The sequence below is a fragment of the Bufo gargarizans genome, chromosome 3 (assembly GCF_014858855.1).
Source record: "Bufo gargarizans isolate SCDJY-AF-19 chromosome 3, ASM1485885v1, whole genome shotgun sequence".
In the NCBI taxonomy this organism is placed as follows: Eukaryota; Metazoa; Chordata; class Amphibia; order Anura; family Bufonidae; genus Bufo; species Bufo gargarizans.
In genome coordinates, this window is record NC_058082.1 from 345696952 (window position 1) to 345721122 (window position 24171).

The 24171-nt window shown below is 42.1% G+C and overlaps 1 protein-coding gene across 2 annotated transcripts in view; it reads left to right on the forward strand.

Moving 5' to 3' along the window:
* The window catches only part of LOC122932951 (protein argonaute-3), a 142156-nt gene that overhangs the window by 91605 nt on the left and 26380 nt on the right, over nt 1-24171 (forward strand). For both annotated transcript variants that reach the window (XM_044287642.1, XM_044287643.1), the window contains exons 7-12: nt 2000-2087; nt 9739-9886; nt 10823-10942; nt 12403-12525; nt 22706-22839; nt 23330-23514. In XM_044287642.1, the coding sequence (XP_044143577.1) occupies nt 2000-2087; nt 9739-9886; nt 10823-10942; nt 12403-12525; nt 22706-22839; nt 23330-23514 (798 nt within the window). The remainder of the gene's footprint in view (nt 1-1999; nt 2088-9738; nt 9887-10822; nt 10943-12402; nt 12526-22705; nt 22840-23329; nt 23515-24171) is intronic.

Below are 24171 nucleotides of genomic sequence, written 5' to 3' on the forward strand. Positions count from 1 at the left end.
AGACACCGAACATTAACATGATTGATAATGCTCCGTGCCTCTCTGTGACCTTTTTACTACAAAATCACAGTGACAACTTTATCTCACTGTTAATGTTCCGTGCCTCTGCTGTCCGGAATGGGGCTTGGCACTCTTTCATGCAGCTGATTACCCGCACGGCATCCGCTCGTTTGAAAGAGCCCTTAGGAGGTTAAAGAGGGTTTTCTGGATTTTTATATTGATGGCCTTTATTCCCCCTCCTCTGCAGCTGTTCCGAAGTAGATTCAGCAGTGGAGCTGTGTATTTGCAGCATCAGAGCTACCGTACTTGGGAACAGCTGATCGATGGGGGTGGGGGACTACCGGACCCTGCCGATCTGATATTGATGGTCCACATAAAATAGGCTAACAATATAAAAATCATGGAAAACCCCTTTAAACCATTAGATAAAAAAAAATTAAAAGCAGAGTTTTTCAGTAGACTCTACCGTATATATTTAGTGTTGGTGCATTATTTTACAGTTTATATATAGATATAGTCATGAAATGTTGAGTATTTTAGTAAATATTTTTCTTTACCTAATCCTTTAATTATCCCGATGCAGAGAAAAAATATAGGGACAGATTTATCAAAACTGGTGTAAAGGAAACTTGGCTTAGTTGCTGATAGCAACCATTCAGATTGATCATTTTCCAAAGCAGCTCTGAAGACTGAATGATGGATTCTGATTAGTTGCTATGGGCAACTAAGCCAGTTTTCCTTTACACTATTTGTGTTAACGCTCCCCTTTCTTAAAGAGGACCTTTCATCGGTCCAAACATTGTAATTATCAGGCTACATAGAGCGGCGCCCAGGGATCTCACTGCACTTACTATTATCTCTGGGCACCGCTCCGTTCGCCTGCTGTGTCCTCCGGTATCTTCACTTAATTGGTTCTACTAGGCGGAGTCTGCCCTGTTTCTCCATGGACGTTCCTTCTCCTAGGCTTTGGAGCTGTCCAATCGCAGCGCAGAGCTCACACCCTGGGAGAAAAAAAAAACTGAATTGGTTCTACTAGGCGGAGTCTGCCCTGTTTCACCCTGGGCGTTCCTTCTCCCAGGATGTAGAGCTGTCCAATCGCTGCGCAGAGCTCACAGCCTGGGAGCCCTTTTTTCTCCCAGGCTGTGAGCTCTGCGCTGCGATTGGGAGAAGGAACGCCCAGGGTGAAACATGGCAGACTCCGCCTAGTAGAACCAATTCAGTGAAGATACCGGAGTACACAGCTGTCGAACAGAGCGGCGCCCAGGGATGATCATAAGTGCAGTGAGATCCCTGGGTGCTGCTCTATGTAGCCTGATAATTATCTTACAATGTTTGGACCAATGAAAGGTATCTTTAACTTTGAGAGATCATTAAAATATAATAAAATGGGGGAACAAATTAAGATATTTTTGTATATTTATATTTTTTACTATCTCTTGAAACCTAAAAGTGCTTTTTTTTCTTAAAGGGGTATTCTCATAACAGACAACGGGGGCATATTGCTAGGATATGCCCCCATTGTCTTATAGGTGCCGGTCCCGCCTCTGGGACCCTAATCTATGTCGAGAACGGAGCGGGGAGAGTGGTGGCTGGAGGATCCCGGGTTTTCCGGGGTCTGGTCACCACTAATTGCTTTCCCTATGCAAGTGAATGGAAGTACACCGTGCTTGCGTGGCCACTGCTTCCATTAATTTCTATGGGGCCGACGGAAATAGCCAAGCCAGTGCTTGGCTATTTTCGGCGGCCCCATAGGAATGAATGAAGGGTGACTGCGCATGCGCAGTGCGCCTTCCACCACCTTTCCCCGCGCCGTTCTCTGAGAAGGTGTGGGTCTCAGAAGTTGGACCTGCACCTATCAGACAATGGGAGCATATCCTAGCAATATGCCCCCATTGCCTGTGGTGAGACAACCCATTTATATTTACTAAATGATTTATGGCATTGGTCATGAAAAGAGTAAGTTTATTCAGTTGCTTACCAAACTATCTTCTCGGTACAGGTCTGAAGGTTGAAGTAACTCATTGTGGAACAATGAGACGGAAATACCGTGTTTGCAATGTGACAAGAAGGCCTGCCAGCCATCAAACGTAAGCAGGGGATAGGCTTTTGTGGATCAGTAGGTATATGCCTTAGATAAATAGCTGTTTTATTCCTACCAGAGAGTGAAACATTATAAAAGCTCATTAAATATAATAAACTGCTTGTACGATAGTTATAAAACACCACCAAAAGTGATATATTGTAATTTCTTGACATAAGGTGGGAAAGTAAAGGACTCTAGGCACATGTGCTGTTTTATATCCCCCTTTATTAACCTGATTGTTGAAACCTGAAAGTAGAAAGTGACACAATCCTTGTATAGCCACCGGTTATATACCTTTGCCTATTGACATGACGTCGTACATATGGAACAGAACAGAGTCTGGAAACATCCGGACTGTCAGCTATATATTAAGGCTTTCCATACGCTATACAGCTGATGCATTTTAAAGGGGTTTTCCTTATAATAATTACATTTTATCTTCTGTCCGCAGCCTGCCTCCTGAAGCACAAAATTCACACTTGCCTGCTTCTCGACACTCCGGGTCTCCGTGCTGCCTCCATCTTCCGATCCCCGCACTGTTTACATCCTTCCATGCAATAACTGGCTTCAGCAGTGATGCGCCCCCAGAAGCAGCACATTACCGCTGAAGACTATGCCCCTGCACACCAAGTTGTAAATAGTGCAGGGACTGGAAGTTGGAGGCAGTGAGGAGGACCAAAGCGGCAGGAGACAGACAAGTATGAATCTTCTGTTTCAGGAGGCAGGCTGTGGGCATTAGATAAAATGTAATTATTACCTTAAAAAAACCTTTAACCCCTTCAGGACCATGCCATTTTTCACCTTAAAGAGAGTCTTTCACCTAAACTGACTATTATAGAACACTAACACCATGATCTGCATTATAGTCCCCATATTGGAATGCTTCTTACCGTAAAGCTGTCTGTCGCTTATTCTCGCTAAAAAACACTTTTATTCAATATGTTGATTAGGTTCTGAAGGTGCCCAGGGGCTGCTTTCAAGCGGCCGGTACCCAGGCCACTCGTCGCTTTTCATATGAAACCCTTCCCCTTTCACCCCTGTGGCCCGCCCTAGGTTCTTCAGGAATCCAGCACCAGCGCCGTTCACAAGATTCGCCGCGCCTGCGCACTTCATTCCCCATTGTGGGCAGAGGCACAAGACCGGCTAGATGTATGTTCCTCTACCCATAATGGGGAATGAAATGCGCAGGCGCGGTGAATCTTTTGAACGGCGCTGGTGCTGGATTTCTGAAGAACCTTGAGGCGGGCCAGAGGGGTGAAAGGGGAGGGGTTTCATATGAAAAGCGACGAGGGGCCTGGGCACCTTCAGAACCTAATTAACATATTGAATAAAAGTGTTTTTTTGTGAAAATAAGCAATGGACAGCTATACGGTAAGTAGCATTCCAATATGGGGACTATATATAAAAGGCAATTTTTTGCTAATCTGACATGTCAATTTATGTGGTGAAAACTTTAAACCGCTTTTATTTATCCAAGCCATTCTGAGATTTTTTTTGTCACATATTGTACTTCATGACAGTGGTAAATTTGAGTTAAAAAAATGTCATTTTTATTTATAAAAAAATACCAAATTAACCCAAAAATTTAGAAAAATTCACAATTTTCAAAATTTCTATTTCTCTTCTTTTAAAACAGATAGTGATAATTCTTAAAATAGTTATTACTTTACATTTCCCATATGTCTACTTCATGTTTAGATCATTTTGCTAAAATTTTCTTTTTTGGGACGTTAGAAAGCTTAGAAATTTAGAAGGAAATCTTAAAATTTTTAAGAATATTTCCAAAACCCAATTTTTAAGGACCATTTCAGGTCTGAAGTCACTTTGTGGGTCTTACACAATAGAAACCACCCATAAATGGCCCTATTTTAGAAACTACACCCTCAAGGTATTCAATACTGATGTTACAAACTTGAACCCTTTAGGTGTTTCACAAGAATTAAAGGAAAATGTAAATTAAATTTCAGAATTTCACTTTTTTGGGAAGATTTTCAATTTTAATCATTTTTTTCCAGTAACATACCACGGCTTAACAGCCAAACAAAACTCAATATTTATTACCCTGATTCTGTAGTTTACAGAAACACCTCATATGTGGTCGTTAATTGCTGTACGGGCACATGGCAGGGCGCAGAAGGAAAGGAACGCCATATGGTTTTTGAACGGCAGATTTCACTGGGATAGTTTTAAGTTGCCATGTCCCATTTGAAGACCCCTTGATGCACCCCTAAAGTAGAAACTCTCAAAAAGTGACCCCATTTTTGAAACTACGAGAAACTTCTCTCTGGGTTGCCCTGCTGTCACTGACAGCGGGCAACCAGCTCTGCAGCTGCACGATTAGCGTGCAGCTGCGATCTCTGAATGGATGTTCAGAAACGTCCATTCAGATATAGACATCCACCTCCCGGATGTTTATAGTGAACGGGCAGACAGAAGGTGGTTAAGTTTTACACAATAAAAGCATTTTTGAAACAAAAAAATAATGTTTTAGTGTCTCCATATTTATTTATTTATTTTGGCGATTGTCTTAGGTAGAATCTCATTTTTTGTGGGATGAGATGACTGTTTAATTGGTATGATTTTGGGGTGCGTATGACTTTAATCGCTTGACTTTTTGTGATGTAAGGTGCCAAAAAATTGCTTTTTTTACACCGTTTTTATTATATTTTTTTACGGTGTTCACCTGAGGGGTTAGTTCATGTGATATTTTTATACAGCAGGTAGTTACGGATGTAGCGATACCTAATATATATATATATATATATATATATATATGTATATATATTACAGTACAGACCAGAAGTTTGGACACACCTTCTCACTCAAAGAGTTTTCTTTATTTTCATGACTATGAAAATTGTAGATTCACACTGAAGGCATCAAAACTATGAATTAACACATGTGGAATTATATACATAACAAAAAAGTGTGAAACAACTGAAAATATGGTTCTTCAAAGTAGCCACCTTTTGCTTTGATTACTGCTTTGCACACTCTTGGCATTCTCTTGATGAGCTTCAAGAGGTAGTCATCTGAAATGGTCTTCCAACAGTCTTGAAGGAGTTCCCAGAGATGCTTAGTACTTGTTGGCCCTTTTGCCTTCACTCTGCGGTCCAGCTCACCCAAAACCATCTTGATTGGGTTCAGGTCCGGTGACTGTGGAGGCCAGGTCATCTGGCGCAGCACCCCATCACTCTCCTTCATGGTCAAATAGCCCTTACACAGCCGGGAGGTGTGTTTGGGGTCATTGTCCTGTTGAAAAATAAATGATGGTCCAACTAAACGCAAACCGGATGGAATAGCATGCCGCTGCAAGATGCTGTGGTAGCCATGCTGGTTCAGTATGCCTTCAATTTTAAATAAATCCCCAACAGTGTCACCAGCAAAGCACCCCCACACCATCACACCTCCTCCTCCATGCTTCACGGTGGGAACCAGGCATGTAGAGTCCATCCGTTCACCTTTTCTGTGTCGCACAAAGACACGGTGGTTGGAACCAAAGATCTCAAATTTGGACTCATCAGACCAAAGCACAGATTTCCACTGGTCTAATGTCCATTCCTTGTGTTCTTTAGCCCAAACAAGTCTCTTTTGCTTGTTGCCTGTCCTTAGCAGTGGTTTCCTAGCAGATATTCTACCATGAAGGCCTGATTCACACAATCTCCTCTTAACAGTTGTTCTAGAGATGTGTCTGCTGCTAGAACTCTGTGTCATTGACCTGGTCTCTAATCTGAGCTGCTGTTAACCTGCGATTTCTGAGGCTGGTGACTCGGATGAACTTATCTTCCGCAGCAGGGGTGACTCTTGTTCTTCCTTTCCTGGGGCGGTCCGCATGTGAGCCAGTTTCTTTGTAGCGCTTGATGGTTTTTGTGACTGCACTTGGGGACACTTTCAAAGTTTTCCCAATTTTTCGGACTGACTGACCTTCATTTCTTAAAGTAATGATGGCCACTCGTTTTTCTTTACTTAGCTGCTTTTTTCTTGCCATAATACAATATCTAACAGTCTATTCAGTAGGACTATCAGCTGTGTATCCACCTGCCTTCTCCACAACGCAACTGATGGTCCCAACCCCATTTATAAGGCAAGAAATCCCACTTATTAAACCTGACAGGGCACACCTATGAAGTGAAAGTGAAAACCATTTCAGGTGACTACCTCTTGAAGCTCATCAAGAGTGTGCAAAGCAGTAATCAAAGAAAAAGGTGGCTACTTTGAAGAACCTAGAATATGACATATTTTCAGTTGTATGTATGTATGTTATGTATATAATTTCACATGTGTTAATTCATAGTTTTGATGCCTTCAGTGTGAATCTACAATTTTCATAGTAATGAAAATAAAGAAAACTCTGAATGAGAAGGTGTGTCCAAACTTTTGGTCTGTACTGTGTGTGTGTGTGTGTGTGTGTGTGTGTAATTATATATATATATATTTATATATATATATAATTTGTATTTATTTAAAGGGGTTGTCTCGTCTAGGACTATTAGGACCCGCACCTACACTCACCTAAAGAATTATTAGGAACACCTGTTCTAACTCTCATTAATGCGATTATCTAGTCAACCAATCACATGGCAGTTGCTTCAATGCATGTAGGGTTGTGGTCCTGGTCAAGGCAGTCTCCTGAACTCCAAACTGAATGTCAGAATGGGAAAGAAAGGTGATTTAAGCAATTTTGAGCGTGGCATGGTTGTTGGTGCCAGATGGGCCGGTCTGAGTATTTCACAATCTGCTCAGTTACTGGGATTTTCACGCACAACCATTTCTAGGGTTTACAAAGAATGGTGTGAAAAGGGAAAAAGTATGCGGCAGTTCTGTGGGTGAAAATGCCTTGTTGATGCTAGAGGTCAGATGAGAATGGGCCGACTGATTCAAGCTAAAAGAAGAGCAACGTTGACTGAAATAACCACTCGTTACAACCGAGGTATGCAGCAAAGCATTTGTGAAGCCACAACACGCAAAACCTTGAGGCGGATGGGCTACAACAGCAGAAGACCCCACTGGGTACCACTCATCTCCACTACAAATAGGAAAAAGAGGCTACAATTTGCACGAGCTCACCAAAATTGACTGTTGAAGACTGGAAAAATGTTGCCTAGTCTGATGAGTCTCGATTTCTGTTGAGACATTCAAATGGTAGAGTCTGAATTTAGCGTAAACAGAATGAGAACATGTATCCATCATGCCTTGTTACTACTGTGCAGGCTGGTGGTGTAATGGTGTGCGGGATGTTTTCTGGGCACACTTTAGGCCCCTTAGTGCCGATTGGCCATCGTTTAAATGCCACTGGCTACCTGAGCATTGTTTCTGACCATGTCCATCCCTTCATGACCACCATGTACCCATCCTCTGATGGCTACTTCCAGCAGGATAATGCACCATGTCACAAAGCTCGAATCATTTCAAATTGGTTTCTTGAACTTGACAATGAGTTCACTGTACTAAAATGGCCCCCACAGTCACCAGATCTCAACCCAATAGAGCATCTTTGGGATGTGGTGGAACGGGAGCTTCGTGCCCTGGATGTGCATCCCTCAAATCTCCATCAACTGCAAGATCCTATCCTATCAATATGGGCCAACATTTCTAAAGAATGCTATCAGCACCTTGTTGAATCAATGCCACGTAGAATTAAGGCAGTTCTGAAGGAAAAAGGGGGTCCAACACCGTATTAGTATGGTGTGCCTAATAATTCTTTAGGTGAGTGTATATCGAGAACGGAGCCCCGCAAGTGAAGCAGTGCGCACTGCACATGCGCAACCGCCCTCCATTCATTTTCAGTCGGCCCCAAAGAAATGAATGGGAGCAGGGACCACGCATGCGCAGTACGCTCCCATTCACTTCTATCGGGAGCTGGCTTGGACCGGAGTCCTCCAGCCACCACCTTGCGGGGCTCCATTCTCGATATAGGTGCAGGTCCTAGCGGTGGGACCCGCACTTTTAAGACAATAGGGGCATAGTCTAGCTATATGCCCCTATTGTCCATGATGCGACAACCCCTTTAAGTTTTACACAATAAAAGCATTTTTGAAACAAAAAAATCATATTTTAGTGTCTCCATATTCTGAGAGCCAAAGTTTATTTTTATTTTTTTGGCGATTGTCTTAGGTAGGGTCTCATTTTATTGTGGGATGAGATGATGGTTTAATGGGTACTATTTTGGGGTGCGTCTCACTTTTTGTTCGCTTGGTATTACACTTTATGTGATGTAAGGTGACAAAACATTGCTTTTTTGACACCTATTTTACCTGAGGGGTTAGGTCATGTTATATTTTAATAGACCTGGTTGTTACTGACACAGCGATACGTAATATGTCCACTTTTTATATATTTTCACTTTTAACATAAGAAAAGCATTTTTCAAACAAAAAAAAATCATGTTTTAGTGTCTCCATATTCTGAGAGCCATAGTTTTTTTTATTTTTTGCCTGATTGTTTTATGTAGGGGATCATTTTTTGCGGGATGTGACAAATTGATTGGTATTATTTTGGGGAGCATACACGTTTTTGATCGCTTGGTGTTGCACTTTTTGTGGTGTAAGGTGACACTTTTTTTTTTTTTTTAGCACAGTTTTAATTTTATTTTTTCTACGGCATTCAGGTGAGGGGGTGGATCATGTGATATTTTTGTAGAGCCGGTCGTTACTGATGCAGCAATACCCAATATGTCTGGTTTTCTTTTTTTCTATTTTTATTTTACAATTTTATGTGCTTTATTTTGGGAAATTATTATTTTTTTTTTTACTTGAAACTTTTTTATTTATTTATGAAAAACACTTTTTTTTTTTTTTTTTTTTTTTTTTTTTACTTTTTTTTGTCCCACTCTGGGACTTCAACTTCTGGGGTCTGATCCCCTGTGCAATGCATTACAATACAACCTGTATTCCAAGGGGCTGGATGTCACAGGCTTCCGTTGAAGGCAAGGCATCGGGAAGGCATCGGGCTTGCCTTCTCTGCCATCAGGTCCCTGCAACTGCATCTATATGTTGTGGCATACAAGGGGTTAATACGCCGGCATCAGTGTTTTCACCAATGCCAGCGTATGCAGCAGGGACCCGGCTGTCAGTGACTGCCGGGTCTGTTCCGCTGATCGGGCAGGCGCAGCTCCTGCACCCGCCTGATTAGCCCGCCATACATGTACGGCGCTGGTCCTTAAGTCATGTCCACCAGCGCCGTACATGTAATGCGAGGGTCCTCTACAGGTTAGAGGAAATCTACCAGCAGTTATGAGCCCTGAAAACTGTTGACAGCACTCTATAGGTGACTGGGAGAGCAACACAGACAAATGTAGACAAATGGTTATGCAGGTTTATATGCATTGTATTGATATACATTTGTTTTGATGCAATTCTGCCTTTAATATGCCATCATGGCTGAGCAGCCTGACAGGAAAACTAACCAATATGTGGTGTATGCAAGTGACAGGCCATAATGTGTAGTGAGACCCTGCTTCTTCACCGCCTTAGGCAGCTCTGCAAATGGTGGCACCCAGTCCTACTCATATTCTAGGACAGGTTACTGGCAGCCATTTGAGATTATTCCCAGAGAACCCCTTTAAGCAACCCATTAGGTTATATAGATCATGCATTCCTATTTCTTTTAAGGTTCAGTACTATTGGAATCATTTTTTATTTTATTTTTTCTCCTAGCTTCCCTTTACAGCTGGAGAATGGGCAGACCGTAGAGAGAACAGTCGCTCAATACTTTAGGGAAAAGTATAATCTCCAGCTGAAGTATCCTCATTTGCCCTGTCTGCAAGTTGGACAGGAGCAGAAACACACATACCTGCCTCTTGAAGTAAGTTATACCTGTGATTATCATATTTCTCTTAGAGGTGTTCCTGTTTCAGCAAAGAAAATTTTATTTTATGATGAACAGTTATCAATATATTTTCTATATCTGTTCCTCATGACCTACAAGATCTCTGCTTGCAGTCATTGAATGAGAGCCATCATTATTAGTTGACTATCGGTCATGGTCATGTGGTGGTATTGGAAATGGAGGACTGATTACAGTTCAGTGTACCAGTGCTCAACTCTTTATAGGAATGTACTGTAATACACTATATCAATGAAGCGTCTATATGAGCATCACATGACCAGGACAATTTTTCCTATTTTCATATATTAGGGAACTGCTCACAATGCATGGCTAAAGCATCACTGTTTTTATAACTGCAGCGTACATTTTAGCGTTTTTTTTCTCCATGATTATGAAAATTACGGCAAAAAGTAATGGCACAGGTGCAAGTTGTCTGGTCCTGCCAATCAAAGGAGAGAAGGTAGTCTCTTGAGCAGAGGGGCCAACCCCTCGCTACTCAAGCAGGCTGATTTGTGAATTCATTTGATTTGTACAAATTGTTTTTTTTTCACCTCTACTGCGCTGATGTGCTAGCTAGTGAAGACTGCAGCATCCTGGACACACAGACCTCACTTCCAGCATGTATTGCTGGGAAGGACACATCCACACGAGAAAAGTCTTAAAGTTAATGGAATAAATATTGCAGCCTGAAATTTAGTGCAATTTTTTTTAACTGAAGGTAACCAGTAACATATGTAAAAAAATTTTTTTTACTTAATCAGTCTAGTTAGGAAACATTTCTTCTTGCTCTTATTTTCTTTAGCTGACCTCTAGTTTTTCATTGCATATTATGTATTAATGTATTTACTTTTTCTCATTTACTTGATGATGGGATTAATTTAGCAAATTTTCCCCCCTGCAATTTACTGACAGGTCTGTAATATTGTAGCTGGCCAGCGCTGCATTAAGAAGCTGACTGACAATCAGACCTCCACTATGATCAAAGCAACAGCCAGGTCTGCCCCAGACAGGCAGGAAGAGATCAGCAGACTGGTGAGTTACTTGTTTGGGCTGGAGAAAAGGAAGACCGCTGTCTATGAAATATTTACTCTGTTCAGTTTTCCAGCTTCTGGCAGCCTTGTAGATCCCCTGCACACTGTATAAGGAAGTGGTTGTTGGCCTTCGCAATGCCAGCGGATTTGTTTACATAATGCTTTTTTTTAGATCATAATGTCTGATTTGCAACATTTTTAGGCTTTCATTGATTTATTTATTTTTGTGAATTTGGGTCTTCCACAATGTGAACACTGATGCGAATCTATGGCCAGGATTATGTAGTATTCACAAAGTTGGACATATCCATTACATCAAAATCCTCCACCCTATTAAATTATTAGCTTCTGTCATCTGTGGATCTGCTCATATCTCAGGCTACTTTCACACTAGCGTTTTTTGCGGATCCGTCATGGATCTACAAAAACGCTTTCGTTAAAATAATACAACCGCATGCATCCGTCATGAACGGATTTGGTTGTATTGTGTCTTATTGTGTCATAGAAAACGGATCCGTCCCTATTGACTTACATTGTGTATCAGGACGGATCTGTCTTGCTCCTCGCCACATCACGGACAGAAAAACTATGCTTGCATTGTTATTCTGTCTGCGATAGGAGTGCAACCAAACGTTCAGTTCAGTTTTGTCCCCTCTGACAATGAATGGGGACAAAACTGAAGCATTTTCTTCCGCTATTGAGATCCTATAATGGATCTCAATAGCGGAATTGAAAACACCAATGTGAAAGTAGCCTCATATGTATGCTGTGGGGGGGGCAACCACACTTAGTGGACAGTTAGGTTTGTCATGTGGTGTAGTACCAGGTATCTCTGTCATGTATAGTGAACTGTTTGCAGCCTAAATTTTTTTTTTTTTTTACTGCTCCGAAAATGACAGGCCATTCATTTTAATGAATTCTTTTCTGCAAGCATCCCTTTTGTAACTGTAAGACTGTATACTCCTTACACACACACACACACACACACACACACACACGCAGAATGCTCAACACTCTGCTTGCTATGTGTTCATTATGGGCCGAAGGGAGAAAGTCATTGTCAGACTCCTATAGCAGTGGCTTATCCCCCCAAAAACAAAAGGATTGGGTAGTTCAAATCTAACTTCCCAATCCTTATCCTCCTGACATTCAGTCATTCGGGGAGAGTTGAGAGGCCCTCATGCACATTAGATAGTGAGTTCAGCCAATAAACATCTAATGTGTATGGCCAGCTTTAGGTCTACAACTGATAAAAGAATGGCTGGTTATCCACTTAATCATTTGATCCGTACTGACACTACAGAGGAAATAAAACATTACAAGTTGTTATACACTAGGTTTCTGATTTGAGGACAGACTCTGAAGCAGAGAACCCCATTAAATTCTGACAAAGGGCAGACTGTATGTGTATGACTGGTAAACAATAATGTTTTTTTGATTATTTTTCACTGTATCACCCAGGTTAGAAGTGCAAATTATGATGCTGATCCATTTGTTCAAGAATTCCAATTTAAAGTGCGGGACGAAATGGCTCATGTGACGGGGAGAGTACTTCCAGCTCCGATGTTACAGTATGGAGGGCGAGTATGTGACCATCAGATATTAGCTCTTTCTCTGCCAATAATTTCTACCCCTGATTTGTAATTTATTATACAGAATATTTGAAATCTAGCAATGCATGGTTCACTTTCAGTTTGGTGTTAATATTTTTGCTCACCTCTTCAGTTATAGTGCTTTTAAGGAAATTTTCTCAAATTCTTAGGGTTATCCAGGGAGCAGCAAAAAAATAAAATAAAAATAAAAATAAAAAAAATAAAACACCCCCAACATCTAGAACCTTTGCCTGCAGAAAACCAGATTTCTGCGTTACTCACCAATTCCTGGTGTAATGCTGTAGCTGCAGTCTGAGTTTTGGGTTTTATATATATATATATATATATATATATATATATATATATATATAAAAAAGAAAAAAAGCAGCACACAATGATTGCGGGTGCAAACTCCTTCTGGGGGACCTGAGACCAAGATCCCAAGTGTATAAAGAAAATAAAAAAAGGCAGCACTCCTAATTGTGATGAAAAAATGTGGACGGTTTATTCACCCATCTAGATGGGTGAATAAACCGTCCACATTTTTTCATCACAATTAGGAGTGCTGCCTTTTTTTATTTTCTTCATATATATATATATATATATATATATATATATACTATAGATAATTGACAGAAAGACATGGGAGGGATTGCTGAGGGGAGAAGTGACAGAAAGACAAGGCAGTCACTCAGAAGCCAGTGACCTTCATCATGACACCTTCAGGATGGACCATGGACAGTTGACAGCTGGTACTATATTCAAGAACGTTTCCTATATTATTCCTGTAACTAATAAACTTTCCAGAACAATTCAATAAATCTTGTTAATTTTTAATAAGAAATCCTAGTTAATATTGCTGGTATATTTCTAGCTCCAGATAACACATGCTCAACATTTGGAGCCAATACCCACTTTTATACTTGGGCCTGTATAATTATTTGATGTGATGTGACATGGATTTCACAAAATTGCATTTAGCTGATAAACAAGAAGGACACAATCACTAAGGCTGCCTGTTGGCTTCAGAATAGAAAGGGTGAGCTGATGTTTATGGAGGAGTTCAGCAGCTCTGACCACCGACTCCATTCATTTACACTGTGGTGACTAATCATAGTCATCAGCACCATCCAGGAAACGTTTCAGACTACTCCTTTTTTCCATATTGACACTGTGTGTAATCTGAAGTCACAGCGGACATATTGCTGAAAGGATGCCAGTAGTCAATATAGGCTAGTTTATTCATTTCATAAAGATTTTCCACTTAAAAAGTCACAGTGATGTACTTCTATAAATGTATAGTATATAGTATAATACTGATCTGAAATTTCAGTCATTGGAAATCGCTAACTCAGCAAGTCAAAGAACCAGTCACATTATTGGGACCATAGTCATAAAACTTCATGTGAATCAATGGGGCACTAGTCTATGACCATCTTAAATGACAGTAAAAACATTTTTGGAGTTGAAGACGATGTACACCTTTGGGGGCATTAAAAAAAAATAAGATTGCATTAAATTGGTCTTTATTAAAAATATGGCATCTTTTTTTCTGTACAGATCTGAGATGCTCTAGTAGCAACCTTTGGATTTTCTGTCTTTTCTGTCAGACACGGAGCAGACGGACTCCTTGTGACTGCTCTCTGACCTTATAAACACTCATTATAGCTCAGTTATTATCTTACTGATAAGAATATGGCTTAAATAAGTGTTTATGACCTCTCAGTAGTTTGGAGATGAGGTTTATTAGATGACCACAAAGTGAAAGTGAAAGTACCAGTCACACAGTTAGAAAAACTGTTAACCCTTTGTGACAGAACGGCTCAATATTTTTAATAAAAGCCAATTGAAAAAAATGATTTTTAGCCACAAATGAGTAAAATGCAATCATAAAAAATTGTGTAAAGGTGTACATAGCCTTTAATGTAAAAAACTAAATAAAAACCATGACATCATACATCATGTAGTGCATAGCAATATCTTTCTAACAAAGCCAGAACCAGCCCTTTACTCACATGGAACCGGAGTTCTTCCCATTTATTGCTCTGCTAGATTTACTTCATGCCAGTAGCTCAGGGGGCATGTCCTTTCTGCTGAAACTCTATCACAGCTCAGGGGGACGTGCTTTGTTGCTGTAACTTCTCACAATAGATACAGTTCAGGGAGTGTGTCCTTTGTTGCTGCAGCTGTCTCCTTAAAACTTTCACAGCTTCTAACAGATATGACTGGTGGCAGTTGAAGCATGACTGAGTATGTGCTTCCACCTCAGCGATGTTACTAAGGAGGTGGACTTAGAAATAAAGGGGTTGTCTCACTTCAGCAAATTACACTTATCATATAGACAGTCAATACAAGACACCTACTAATGTATTGTAATTGTCCATATTGCCTCCTTTTCTGGCTTGATTCATTTTTCCATCACATTATGCACTGCTCATATCGAGGGGTTACGACCACCCTCTAATCCAGCAGTGGTGGCAGTGCTTCCACACTACAGGAAAAAATGACGACCTCTCTGGTGGCCGGGACTGAGGGAGTGCGCAGAGGCTGGCACTTTTTCCTATTATGTGCAAGCACGGCCACCGCTGCTGGATTGCAGAGTGGTTGTTAAAGTCACCCCTAAACAGGGCAATTAGGATTTGCTCTTTTGTTCCAAATTAAAATGGTATTTCCGGTATATGCGCACAGTGGCGTAGCGTGGGTTGCCAGCACCCGGGGCGAGCCATGTATTGCGCCCCCCCCCCCATCCCAACCTGTGGACACGCCCCTTTTACAGATAATGTATTAGTCCTATATAACACCACAGATAACATGGTGACAACTCTCTAAGTACAAATAATGTAGTAGATGGGTATAAGGCCCCAGAATTCAGAACACACACAGTGTGACCAGGATGCGGCAGGGTGGGCCAAATTCTCAATCCACCCCCCAACCCTACCGTGAAACAAATATGTGTTTGGACATTACATACATCACTACAAAATATACAGGAGAATACAGCACCACATACCTCATCCATCCAGTGACATCTCCTGTGATGTAGACTTTCCTCAGCGTCTTCATTCGGAGATAAGCCTGCCATGACACCTTCTTTCAGCCTCGTCTCATCTTTGCAGAGTTTTATTAATATTAGTTATTATTATTATATATAATGGCCCACTCTGTATAATGACCCCTCTGTAATATTAGGATATATATAGGGCCATTATATATCCTAATAATACAGAGGGGGCCATTATATATTATAATAATACAGGGGGGTCATTATATATAGTAATTATACAGAGGGTCCATTATATATCCTAATATTACAGAGGGGTCATTATATATAATAATTATACAGAGGGGCATTATATATATATATATATATATATATATATATATATATATATTACAGAGGGGGCCATTATATATCCTAATATTACAGAGGGGTCACTATATATAATATACAGGGGGGCCATTATATATTTAAATTATACAGAGGGGCCATAATAAATAATAATTATACAAAGGAGCCATTATATATTATACAGAGGGACCATTAAATATAATTATTATACAAGGGGCCATTATATATTATACACAGGGGCCATTATATATTATAATTATAAAGAGAGGCTATTAATAATGGGCCCTCTGTATAATTCTAATATATAATGGCCCCCCTGTATAATTATTATATATTATGGCCCCACTGTATAACTATATATTATAGTTATACAGGGGGGCCATGATATATAATAATTATACAGGGGGGCCATAATATATAATAATTATACAGGGGGGCCATTATATATAATAATTATACAGAGGGCCCATTATTAATAGCCTCTCTGTATAATTATAATATATAATGGCCCCTCTGTAGAACTATAATATATAATGGCCCCCTTGTATAATTATTATATATTATGGCCCCACTGTATAACTATAATATATAATGGCCCCCTGTATAATGTATCATGGCCCCTCTGTATAATATAAAACGATGCCCATTCTTTCTAAATATACTGGCCTCCTTTGTATCTCTTCTGCCCACCTCCATAGTGCCCCCAGTAATTACATAAAAAAAATAAAAAATACTCACCTCTCTTCATCACCTCTTGTAGTCTTTGCTTGGGCGTCCCGGCGCAGGCGGTCAGGAACATATCACCCTGCCCTCCTGCGCCGCGTCATCGCGTCATCTCGCGAGACCCGGCACAGGAGGTCACGGTGATATAATCGCGATCTCATGGACTCCTGTGCCGCTCTACTGCATCTTAAAGCTTCAGGCCAGGCGGAACGGAGGGGATGGGAGCCATAGGCTTCCATCACCCTCATTTTACTGCCTTCTGCCTGTCGCCCCCTACAATTTGACTCAGGTATGGTCAAAGTAACGTCTCAACTTTATTGCAGAACAGCTGACATTATATAGGGTAGCAAGTATAGAACAGGAAGAAGTGGGGGGAATATAGGGTGGCATATATCTTCACTATTGGCCAATAGCACTGCATAGATACAGATATCTATTTTCTGCCACATCCGTGTGCAGAGAGGAAGTTTCCCCCCCCCCCCCCCTCGACCCTTTGCAGATGGGTGAAGCCCATAGTCTTTGTTTGCTTGAAGCTGCTTGCTTGAGGTGAACAGAAGCTGTAGACGGATATTGGAGCCATTTTCTTCTGTTCTTTTGAGCAGAAGCTGAGTAAGGGAAACTGAATGATATTCACTTCTCTATCAGACCCCCCTTGAATCTCATTCTTTCCCTAAAATCCTATCCACCTATCCCATATGCCCTGCGTCCTCTTCACCAGCTTCCATGAAGACCTATTCCTTGCGAATAGCCTTCCATGACACTGGATTTGGCATAGGGAAGTTAGATGATCTATCCCTGGCCTTGTGTGTATTGGTATGAAGGGGGGGCCATAGACAGTAAAGTCTCTTGTTTTTCTTAATCAATATCATCGCACAAGTTTCCCATTATCATTTCAGGAACAGTTTTGTCCAAGGCTTTACTTAAAGGGATTCTGTCACCTCCCCTCAGCCAAAAAACGATTTAAAAGCAGCCATGCAGCACAGCTTACCTGGATTAAGCTGTGCTCTTTTATCTTGAAATCCGTCCAGCAGTTAGTGCAAAAAACGACTTTGATCGATATGTAAATGTGTCCTGAAGGTGCCCAGAGGGGCGTTTTTTTCTTCTTAGTGAGCCCAGTACCGCCCCTCTTTCAGTGCCCAGCCCGCCTTCCTTGTACTTTCTAACCGCCGCCCCCAGCCTGCCACAGCCTCTCCTGCCTCTCCTCCCCCTCCCTCACGCCGAACGAAGTCTCGCACAGGCGCAGTACCCACTGAGGGCTGCGCCTGTGCGATCATCAGGAGACTGAGGGCGGCAGCTTCATCTTCGTCACTGGGCATGCGCCGAGCCCAGTGACGTCCGATGTTAGCTCTTTCCCTCAGTCAGCCTGGTAGGAAGCGCAGAGGATTGCCGATCGGCTGCTGCACCCTGCGCTTTCTCCAGTCTGCCTGCCACAGTGAAGACGGCCAGCGATTTCTTTCCCCACCCTCCCTTCAGGAAAGAAAGAAGTATTTGTTGGGGCGAATTAGGTTTTATTATATTAAGTAAAGGCAGGCAGACTGGAGAAAGCGCAGGGTGCAGCAGCCGATCGGCAATCCTCTGCGCTTCCTACCAGGCTGACTGAGGGAAAGAGCTAACATCGGACGTCACTGGGCTCGGGCTGGGCACTGAAAGAGGGGCGGTACTGGGCTCACTAAGAAGAAAAAAACGCCCCTCTGGGCACCTTCAGGACACATTTACATATCGATCAAAGTCGTTTTTTGCACTAACTGCTGGACGGATTTTAAGATAAAAGAGCACAGCTTAATCCAGGTAAGCTGTGCTGCATGGCTGCTTTTAAATCGTTTTTTGGCTGAGGGGAGGTGACAGAATCCCTTTAAGAGATTAACAGCATTTGTTTCCAATTTTTGAACCAGCTGTCTAACCATTCTGTCCAAGTGTTTCCCACCCCGGAGTTCCTTTTTGAGTTCTTCAGATAGTGCGGTGAGACCTTTTAGTGCATTCATCACTCGACCATTTGGTCCTAAGTTGTCAGGAATGACTGTACAGCAGGATTCCCCTATAATTTTTCAAACCCCTCCTTTCTCAGCTAGGAGCATATCGAGAGCTCTATTTTGAAATACCATGGTACTGGTGGGGCCCAATTGTTCTATTATCCCTTTAAGTGCATCTCTTGTATAGTTAACAAACCATTGTTGATTATAGTAGAGCTAATTTATCCAGTTAGTGTTCTTATTTATGTACACTATGGGAATTATGCTCTCAAAGCCAGCAGCAATCGAATGCCTGACCTTATATTCATTAGGGACCCCCCCTGGGGACTCCTATGGCATCTATGTAGACTTCCTTGTGGAGCCTCTTCTCTCTTGACCCTTCTTATGCTCCCAGGGACCACTGAAACACTTGAAGGGGTCCTAATATTCTCTAAGGCCTTTCCCCAGTCAGAGATATAGCAAAAAATATGGAAAGGCATGAGGATCATGGCTAGGGCTCATTGGCCGGACCAGTCTAACTCTATTTTTGGCCTCAGTTTCATATCTGCACATAGCCAGACAATGTCTCCCAGAGCTTGGTTCTGGTTAATTAAGTACCCCTGGTATTCCCAACCCGTGGTATTAACAGTGGTTGAGCAATAACCCTCAGGGAAAATTCCTATCTTCTTCGTGCTTTCTCTCAAAGCAAGTGTAATTTCCCTTTTATATGGTCACACCAGTTCCGAGGGCAGGGCTATCATGCAAAAGAGGATACTGCTTTTTCCACATTTCACACTGCGTCTCATCTGAAGTAGAGTTTGCATAAAGACTGAGAAAACAGTTACGCTGGGTTCACACCTGAGCGTTTTACAGCGCGTTCAAACGTGCTGTAAAACGCTCAAAACATGAAAAACAATGCTTCCCTATGGCCGTGGTTCACACTTGAGCGTTTTACAGCGTGTTTGAACGCGCTGAAAAACGCCCTACGCTCAAAAAAGTTCTTGAGCTTCTTTGGGGCGTTTTGTCGCGCGTTCCCGTACATAGACTTTCGGGAACGCGCGACAACGGGCGTTCGCTTGTCTCTATATGCGCGATTGTAAACGCCGGTACAATCGCGCATACAGAGCGCTCCTTTCAGAACGCTCAGGTGTGAACCCAGAGTTATAGTGATCGGCAGGGATGTTAAGGGGCACTGTCAACAGGTGTGGTCGAGCCGATGCACAGGTAATGCATCCACTTCTATTTGCCTGGGCTGTCATATATCTCACCCAATCTGGCCACACATTACGATCAGTGAACCCAGTTTCTGTGGCTAGAGTTTCCTCAGAAGTGTATGGCACTGGGGCTTCACTGTTTCTTGGAGCGGGCAGAAGTGGATTGGGTGCAGGAGTCATGGCTGACTCGATTGGTCTATCGGCTATGTCCTTTAAATGAAATTGCCCCCATGGTGCAGAAAAATGTGCTGTGTATCTTCTCAGGACATAGATTCCCAAATCAGTTTTCTGGGGATTCTGTATTATAAGTGTGACAGGATAACATCCCTTCGGGCCCTTGCACATGTGGACGTTTGGCTATCCGATGCATGTGTTGGCAAGGAATATCTTGTCAATATTTCTATTACTCAGATGCATTCTTTTCAACAGGGTCATTCCCTGACTTTCTTTACAGTTAAGCCCTTTGGCTGGTCTGTATCCCCAATCATTACCAGTATTGGTTAACACTTTGGACCAGTAAGAACAGTAATCCTCCCGATTGTCTCTCTCTCCCACTCTGCACTTCGTGCTCTCTCAGCTTCTCCACCCTCTCCTTCTGCTTCTTTATGCGTCAGGAGGGGGTTGAGTCTGTAGAAGGTGTGGGTGACCATCCCCCCTGGCACGTAATAAGTGCCGTCCAGATTTATCACAGGATACAGGGGGGTTATGGGCTGTAGCATTTTTCCTGCAGTCTGACTGACTGAGTTCTCACAGGGCTGTGTTGTCTCCTCAAATGTTATCAGAGGAGGGTCGGGGAAACTCTGAGTGGTCTTTTCGCCACTTTGTGATGGGGGCTGGGCAGAGTAGAGGATCGTTTGTACTGGGGTGTGAGTATCTACGCGTCGGGGCTGCATAGTCACAGAGGTCCTCCCGCTTCTGAGGGGTTGGGGTCGGGGGGCCCCACAAGCAAGACAAGTATTACTGGAGTCAGGGTTTTCTTGTCCACAGACCTTACAGGTCCATCCCCTGGTCCCCTCCATTTCCGTGGTGGGTAGTGGCCTTTGAAATCTTTGGACAGCCAGGACAGATTTATCTGCGACATTGTAGGGGGGAGGCTCACCCCCCTCCAAACCGTGTACAGATACACTTTCTGATCTTCATCCCATCCCCCCCTCCCTGTAGCCATTAATCGATTTGCAGTCCGCTGCCAAGCCTGTGCAGCACTCAATAATCCTTCAATCAACTTTCCTTTACACTGTCTCAAAACACGTTTTCACAGTTCAACATTTAGTTCTCCATTTGCATTAACCTCTTTTTAATGCTTCACATACTTGTTTTCTTCTTCACGGGCTACTAATTGGGGGTGGTATATTCACTGCCTTGCAAAGACTGAGACTGTCCCATATTGTTTAGACAAACCAAACTAAACAGACAAACAAAACAAACTCACAGACTCACATGGCGTCCCCCTCCCTCTGACTGAGAAACGAGTCTACCTTTTTCTGATGAGACTGTGTTCAAGACTGGCTCTTCATGTCTGGTCTGCCAAGTCCTGGATCCACTATACACCGCACCGCCTTCCAATACAAAATCAGGCGGATATTTTCTACCTCTGTAATACAGGGTTCTTCCGCACCTCTCTCTGATATCAGATCAGCAGGTCTTTCTTAGTGATCCTATCTCTCAGTGCCTGACGGGCTCTCCACGTCTGGTCTGCCAGGTCAGCATTCCCCGTTCTCACCAGGAAGTTATGTTATCGTGTTCTCAAGTCAAGAGGAGTACACTACACAATGTTACATATAATTTCACAACAGAGCAATCCTCTCCTCACTTCTCATACCGAGGTTCTATGAGCTAGAAATTTCAACATCAGCCAAGTCAACCAAGATGTAACATCGTCCAGCAGACTCAACCCCAACCATGTGACGAAAACAATGCAACTTAGAGGCAGGCAAGATCAACAAGTTTTCTTACCTTCTTTTTGGGACCGCGGTTCCCCTCCTCCAGTTCGTTTTCGTCAAATTCCTGGGGTTGTTTTAGGTCGGCTACCGGTGTTACGGGAGGCTGATATTACATTCTTTATGGCCCCACGTTGGGCGCCAACATGTTAAAGTCACCCCTAAACAGGGCAATTAGGATTTGCTCTGTTGCTCCGAATTAAAATGGTATTTATGGTATATGTGCATGCACAGAAGAAATCACACTGACTCAGGTATGGTCAACGTAACTTTTCAAATTTATTGCGGAACAGCTGACATTATATAGGGTAGCAAATATAGAACAGGAAGAATTGGGGAGAATGTTGGGTGGTCAAAGCACTGCATAGATACATATATCTATTTTCTGCCACATCCGTTTGCAGAGAGGGAGTTCCCGCACCCCCCCCCCCCTTTCCATATGGATGAAGCCGTTAGTCTTTGTTTGCTTGAAGCTGCTTGCTTGAGGTGAACAGAAGCTGTAGCCGGATATGGGAGCCATTTTGTCTGTGGAAGCCATTTTCTTCTGTTCTTTTGAGCAGAAGCTGAGTAAGGGAAACTGAATGATATTCACTTCTCTATCATGGTGATACCCCTGGATAAAAGCAGTGTATAATATGATGGGGAAAAAAGCGAGACAGACACTTTAAGGACAGGAACAAACAGCAGGTGGCGCTATACAGATAAATTTTATCTAACTACTCATTGGCTAGGCAAAATCTTTAATTATATGCAATTACAAAAGTATTTAGATCAAGATGCTTGTTGAAGTTTTGTTTGTGGGACAACCCCCCTAAGATGTGTACACATTACTTATATAACTGTAATTGGTTTCTGTGAACACTGTGAGGAGTGTTAGCATGCATTTACATGACTTGCAAAGTGTTGAAGCATCTAGAAATGTAAAATAAAGTTGGCTGTATCTTTGTCGTGACATTATGCATCTGATTTACATGTTCTTCTTTCCATCTTTCCTGTGAAGAATCGCACAGTAGCCACTCCAAGCCATGGGGTTTGGGACATGCGGGGAAAACAGTTTCACACTGGTGTGGAGATCAAAATGTGGGCCATCGCATGCTTTGCAACGCAGAGGCAGTGCAGAGAAGAAATCTTGAAGTAAGGCATTTCATGGGCTGGGCTTAGAGGTAACAGGAATTAATTGTACATTTTCAATAGGGTTACGGTAAAGTAATAGAAAAAATAGAACTTAGATATTTTTTTCAGCCATATCATTATTTATGCTTGTATTGCTTGTAATGACATTTTTAAGGCTGACCACTACTACACCAGTGCTTTATGATTACTATTAAAGGTAGAGACCTATTATGTCTGAATCAGAGGATAACAAATATTCTGATCTCTTGAAATTGGACAGAGCGTCTCCATTTTAGGGAATCATAGTTCAAGCTTAAGGCGCATCACTCACATGGAATAGTGTTAGAGCTTCTGTAGTACAATTCAGTGCTAATCATGGGCATTTCAGTAGGTGTGTTTCCAGTACTTCTTTGCCTCTAACTGTAGAGAATTTGATTCTGACAGTTGAAAGAGGGTTGTAGTCACTTTGAGGGTTCGTTAATCATTCACCCATTTATTTTGTTCCCTGCAGAGGATTCACAGACCAGCTAAGGAAGATCTCAAAGGATGCTGGGATGCCCATCCAGGGTCAACCATGCTTCTGTAAATACGCACAAGGGGCAGACAGTGTGGAGCCGATGTTCAGACACCTCAAAAACACATATTCTGGGCTCCAACTTATAATTGTTATACTGCCGGGAAAAACACCAGTTTATGGTATTCTTTTTTTTGTTTCATAGCTTGTAGACTATTTTTTGAAACAGTTCAAACCTACTTTGAAGCAAATTAAGGCAGTGTCTTATAAAACAGGTTGTCTGGGATTAAAAAGGAAAGAAAAAGTCGAATTGCAAAAAAGGTCATTAGTGACCAGTTGCCTATCAGTGGCCTCAGTGGTGATGCAAGTAATGTATCACATGTGAATGCTGAGGCCAGTGATTGTCTATAACATCTGAAACATGTGATGCAGGACACCATTGGTAGGGCTTCAGCTCTTGGGGCGGGGGGTATTTGAATTGGTGAGTATAGGCGTTTATTCTTTTTATACTGCAGTGCTACATATATTGCACAGCTGTTTGGTGCACTATGCTATTATTGTACTTTGTCCAATGTTAATTTTGTGGCTGCTACATCTATATTTAAAATGTTGGTCATTTCCTCAATCTGTCACCCTAGTCTATCCATACTAGATCAGTTGTGAGCAACAGGTAAAAATATATGGTTGCAGAAGTTCCAGGCAAGCTATCTGTCCATTTGGAGTCTATTGTACTGACCTCAGCTGTTCCTCAGTCCCATAGACATTAAATGGACAAGCAGGGTGTATGCTTGACTGCACCTCCATTGAAACTCCTCCACACTACAGTTATTGAGTGTGGA